The sequence below is a fragment of the Phacochoerus africanus genome, chromosome 6 (genome assembly GCF_016906955.1).
Source record: "Phacochoerus africanus isolate WHEZ1 chromosome 6, ROS_Pafr_v1, whole genome shotgun sequence".
Lineage (NCBI taxonomy): Eukaryota > Metazoa > Chordata > Mammalia > Artiodactyla > Suidae > Phacochoerus > Phacochoerus africanus.
Genome location: NC_062549.1, coordinates 98,574,075 through 98,580,074, shown reverse-complemented (window position 1 = coordinate 98,580,074; position 6,000 = coordinate 98,574,075). Strand labels below are relative to the sequence as shown.

The 6,000-nt window shown below is 41.4% G+C and overlaps 1 protein-coding gene across 1 annotated transcript in view; it reads left to right on the top strand.

The window, feature by feature from the left end:
- The first annotated feature begins 453 nt into the window (after positions 1-453).
- The window catches only part of SETDB1 (SET domain bifurcated histone lysine methyltransferase 1), a 33,033-nt gene continuing 27,486 nt past the window's right edge, over positions 454-6,000 (top strand). The window contains 3 exon segments of the mRNA XM_047784719.1: positions 454-515; positions 1,593-1,863; positions 3,263-3,414. Coding sequence (XP_047640675.1) covers positions 1,604-1,863; positions 3,263-3,414 — 412 coding nt within the window. The 5' untranslated portion in view covers positions 454-515; positions 1,593-1,603.

The window sequence follows — 6,000 nt, the reverse complement described above, 5'->3', positions numbered from 1 at the left end:
ACTTTAATTGCCAGCGCGAGACCCTCTAGCGTTCTCTCATTATGGCAGGGCAACTCATCCGCCTGGGTTTCTAAGTAGCTCCACAGCGACCCCAGCTGCCCCCGTTGGATTCCTAACCCAGGATTCTTAACACATTGCGCCTCAGGGGGAACTCCATTTTAATGTTTATTGCTGAGTGATTTGTAGTGGCTAAAAACTGAAAACTAGATTTCAAAATATGGGTTATTATGTCATATTATGAAATATTGTGCAACTGCCAAAAAGACAACTTTTTATCCTTTTTGGCTCCTAGCATTACTGCCACCACTTGGAGTGGTGGAAGAGGCGGAGCATCTGCAAGGCACGCCAGGCCACGCCTACTAAAGTACACGCCAGACTCTTCTCACTTGTGCTCCGGGAGGCTCCGCTTTGACGCATGCGTATTCGGCGGCGTTTCTCACCCTTTTAGGGGCGCCCTGCCTCTTTGAATTTGACCCCGTCAGGCTACCGTCGTGGCGACCGGAACAGCGCCTCAGGTTTGCTTCCGGCGTCTTTTTTTTTTTTTTTTTTTCTTCCCCTTCCCTCCCTCACGCTTCTTCCCCTCCCCCTGCTCCCTTTTCCCTTCGGTTTCGTTCTTTCCTACCGAGGCCGACCCCTGAATCGTGGGGTCTGGTCGGTGAGAAAGAGCCATCGTACCTGGAAGCAGGGAGGTGTGGGAAACACTGTTAATTGAGGTATTTGGAGACCAAGGGCTTATCTCGAATGGTTTGTTTGTGGTGGGAGGTCGGGCGAAGATGGGTAGGAAGTCTTCCCTGAGAGACTATCGGGGGCGGGGTTGAGCTGGGTTCGCGGGTGGGTGGGACGCACCCCTAAAATGAGTAACACGGGGGTGGGGCGGCGTGTGGGCAAAAGAAAAATGGAGACGGTGAAAATTGGCACTGGGGTCTCGCGGCATTCTGGCATCAGTTTTGTTTGAACCGTTTGATCAGGAAAGCAGTTAACACCAAAGTGTGGGGGGTTTGAATTGTCGATTTGAGGCAGCCACATTTTTTATTCCCAAATTGTTTTATTTCTTTTCACTTTGGGGAAACCTCTTTGCTGCAAGCTTTTGTCTGCTTAAGTATTACAGATTTTTTAAAAATGTAAATTGCCATGTGAAAGCAAAGTAATGTAAGGGGAAAAGTAATTAAAAAGAAATTATTGAGTTACAGACCAAATCCTCCGCTCCAGGTGGGGATATTTACTCAGGTTAGTCATGGTGTGCAAACAAGGATATATCAAATTAGTTAATTAAAGAACACAGGTCACAGAAATCTCTTCAATATGTTGATTCTCTTCAGTTTCCTAAAACATTTTAGATAGCTCCCTGTTGCGTAATATGTGTTCTCCACGCCCTCAAACTTTTTCGTTTTATTCAGGTCTGTAGTCTAGCCTGCAAGAGGTGAGAACTGCAAAATCTCAGCTTCAGACACTGGAGAATGGGGAGAAAGAACATGGAATCAAACCTACCTATGTATATTTGAGTAACAAATAGCAGAGTAGAAATGAGTTTTGTTAGGTCACTGAAATTCTGTATTGTTGTTATAGTAATTTTAGTTTCCTGCTCTATATAGAGGACAACAGTATGTCCTCCCTCCCTGGGTGCATTGGTTTGGATGCAGCAGCAGCTGCAATGGAGTCTGAAGAAATTGCAGAGCTGCAACAGGCAGTCGTTGAGGAACTGGGTATCTCTATGGAAGAACTTCGACAGTTCATTGATGAAGAATTGGAAAAGATGGACTGTGTACAGCAGCGCAAGAAGCAACTAGCAGAGTTGGAGACTTGGGTAATACAGAAGGAATCGGAGGTGGCCCATGTTGACCAGCTCTTTGATGATGCATCCAAGTAAGGACCTTTTGAGAAATAGAAGGAAATCTGTCCATAATTATTGATGATATTGTGCACTTTATACTTCAGAAGGTACAGATGTGTAAAACCTTACCCTTCCCCAAAGGTTAGGGGCCAAAATCTGACCTCATACCACCCATATAATGTTTATCTATCAGAGGCTAATACATGATTAGCAATAGAGGAATCCAAGTCTTTTTTTTTTTTTTTTTAGGAGTCCAAGTCTTAAGTCCATTTCCCTTCTTTATCCTTCACTCTACATCAGAACAATTAATTGTTTTGATTTTGTAGTAGGATCATCTAGGAGTGCACTTGGTAAAGACCTGCTGTTTCATGTAACTGTGAAGTATTAATAAGTTCCTAGAGCCCTGTTTCTACTCCTAAATCCCCAGAAAATTTTATTTCTGGTGCTCTAATTGTCACTTAAAACACATATTTAAACAACAAGAAGGTAAATGATGAAGTAAGGTTGAAAGGACCATGCTTTGGGCTTATTTTGGATTTTTGAAAAACTACCCTGAAAACCACTATTTAAACATTTTTCTGTGGGGAAAGCATTTTATGTTCAGAAATGAGACATGGAGTTCCTGTTGTGGCTCAGCTATCTGACTAGTATTCATGAGGATGTGGGTTCAATCCCTGGCCCAGCTCAGTGGGTTAAGGATCCGGCATTGCCATGAGCTGTTGTGTAGGTCACAGACTCGGCTCAGATCCGGCATTGCTTTGGCTGTGATGTAGGCCAGCAGCTGCAGCTCCAATTAGACCCCTAGCCTGGGAATTTCAGTATGCCTCAGGTGCGGCCCTAAAATAAAATAAAATAAAATAAAGAGGAGTTCCTGTAGTTGCGCAGCAGAAATGAATCCGTCTAGGAACCATGAGGTTGCGAGTTTGATCCTTGGCTTTGCTCAGTGGGTTAAAGATCTGGCGCTGCCGTGAGCTGTGGTGTAGGTCGCAAATGCAGCTCAGATCTGGTGTTGCTGTGTCTGTGGTGTAGGCTGGCAGCTGTAGCTCAAATTAGACCCCAGCCTGGGAACCTCCATGTGCCGCAGGTGAGGCCCTAAAAAGACAAAAGACAAAAAAAAAAGAAAGAAAAGAAACTGAGACTCTTTGGAATATGGCCAGTTTAAATTGAGGTCAGTATATAGTTAAATATATATAGCCGTTCCCTTGTGGTGCAGTAGAATAAGATTCCAGCATTGTCACTGCTGTGGCTGGGGTCGCTGCTGTGGCACGAACTCAATCCCTGGCCCAGGAACTTCCACATGCCTTGGGCACAGCCCAAAAATAATAATAATATATACATATATATATATATATATATATATGTATATATTCTAGTGGCTCTTACACCTGTTTCTGCTGGCTCTGACCTTTTCTACATGTGTTCCAATATTAGGGCAGTGACTAATTGTGAGTCTTTGGTGAAGGACTTTTATTCTAAACTGGGACTACAATACCGAGACAGTAGCTCTGAGGATGAAGCTTCCCGGCCCACAGAAATAATTGAGATTCCTGATGAAGATGATGATGTCCTCAGTATTGATTCAGGTAAGAGATGAGGCTATAGATAGGACAGTCTTAGGATTGAAATTGAAGCTTGGGAAGATGAGCAGATAAGAGAGGAGAAACCATTCTTACTCAGTATTCCAAACTGTTGGACTCATTTGTTTCAGAAAAAAATAGAAGGTTTTTTGTATCATAGATTGTCCCTACCTGCTACTTGCTGATTGAATTATTCTCCTTCCCCCATTCTCTGTAACCTTTATTCTAAATTCCCAGCTTTTCTTCTTGATGGCATTAGCACTATTAGTATAGTAGCACTGTTCTAATCTAGTTTATCTCAAAACTAGATTATTTGGGTTTTTTTTCTATTTTTAACAATTTTTTTCCAGTTTTTTAAGGTATAATATACATACTATAAAATTCACCCACTTTAGGGTTAAAGGATCCGACATTGCCCTGAGCTGTGATGTAGGTTGCAGATGGGGCTCATATCCCATGTTGCTATGGCTGTGGTGTAGGCCAGTGGCTGTAGCTCCAATTCAACCCTTAGCCTGGGAACCTCCATAAGCAGCAGGTGCGGCCCTAAAAAGGCAAAAGACAAAAAAAAAAATTCACCCACTTTAAGTGTACAATTGAAGTTTAGTGAATTATTTACACATTAGTGCAATCTTCACTATAATCCAGTTTTAGAACATTTGCATCACCTCAAAAAGCTTCCTCGGGAGTTCCCGTCGTGGGGCAGTGGTTAACGAATCCGACTAGGAACCATGAGGTTTCGGGTTCGGTCCCTGCCCTTGCTCAGTGGGTTAATGATCTGGCGTTGCCGTGAGCTGTGGTGTAGGTTGCAGACGCGGCTCGGATCCCGAGTTGCTGTGGCTCTGGTGTAGGCCGGTGGCTACAGCTCCGATTGGACCCCTAGCCTGGGAACCTCCATATGCCGCGGGAGCGGCCCAAGAAATAGCAAAAAGACAAAAAAAAAAAAAAAAAAGCTTCCTCGTTCCTGTCGTCAGTCTCCATTGTAACCCCAAGCAACCACTGATCTGCTTTCTTTCTCTAAAATTTTTGCCTTTTCTGGAAATTTCATATTAATAGAATCACAACATGTTGTCTTTTATATTTGCCTTCTGTCATTTAACATAATTCTTTTGAGGTTCATCCATGTATCAGTAGTTTGTTCTGTACCAGTAGTTTGTTCCTTTTTTGTTGAACAGATCCATTGTATGGATATACCACATGTTTTTATCCATTTATTATACTTTAGGTACAATTCATTTATCTGATCTGTTTTATAGACATTTTTTCCCAGATGTGGTCTTTTTAATTTCTTAGTGGTGTCTTTTGAAGAATAAAAGCTACTAAGGTAAAGGTGGAAAGTGGTTGGTTGTATGGTTTTGCTTGTGGCTATCTACTTGTTCCACCATTTGTTGAAAAGATTGTCCTTTTGGTATCCTTATCAAAGATCAACTGGCCATATATTTGAGTATCACATTAATCTAAATCACAGTGATCTAAATGCCTGTTTTTATACCAACACCACACTATCTTAATTATTAATTACTATACCTTTACGGTAAGTATTAAAATCACTTAGTGAAAGTCCTCCAAATTCGTTTGTATTTCATATATAATCCGGATGAATTTTAGCATCATCTTATCAGTTTCTACCCCCCCCCAATTTATTTTAACCTAGTAGGACTTTAAATAGGAACTATATTGAATCTAAAGATCAATTTAGGGAGTATTACCTTTTTAACAAATAACTGAATTTTCTAATGCATGAACGTAGTACTTCTCCCTTAAGTATTTTGTTTTAAATGCTAATGTGAATGGGATTATTTTCTTAATTTCATTTGAGGATTGCTTATTGCCTAAGTATAAAAATATGGTTGATTTTGTGTTGTTCTTGTAACATGTGACTTTATTAAGTTTACTTATTATTGTAGAAGTTTTTTGTGGATCTCTTAGGATTTTCTGTATATTAGACCATGCTATCTGCAAACAGTCATTTTATTTCTTCCTTTCTAATCTAGATGTCTTTTTTTTTTTTTCTTGCCTGCTAGAACATCTAGCACAGTGTTGAAAAAAGGTTTTGAAGCAGACATCCTTATCCCAGGTCTTGAGAGGGAAGCATTTGGTCTTTAGGCATTAATTATGATGTGAGCTCTGGGTATCCTTTATCAAGTTGAGGGAAGTTGCTTTTATTCCTAGTTTGCTGAGAGTTTTTAATTCAATCTTAGATTTTTTTTTTCTTTTTGTCTCTTTAGGGCCACACCTGAGACATATGGAGGCTCCCAGGCTAGGGGTCAAATTGGAGATGTAGCTGCCGGCCACAGCCACAGCCACAACAACGCACGATCCAAGCCACGTCTGCGACCTACATCACAGCTCACAGCAACACTGGATCCTTAACCCCATGATCGAGGCCAGGGATGGAACCCATGTTCTCATGGATGCTAGTCAGGTTCGTTAACCGCTGAGCCACGACAGGAACTCCTTAGATTTAGTCAGCTACCTTTTGGTATTGTCTTCAGACGATCATATGGCTTTTGTCCTTTATTCCATATTAACAAGTTTGTTTTTTTTTTTGTATTTTAGGGCCACACATGCAGCATATGGAAATTCCCAGGCCAG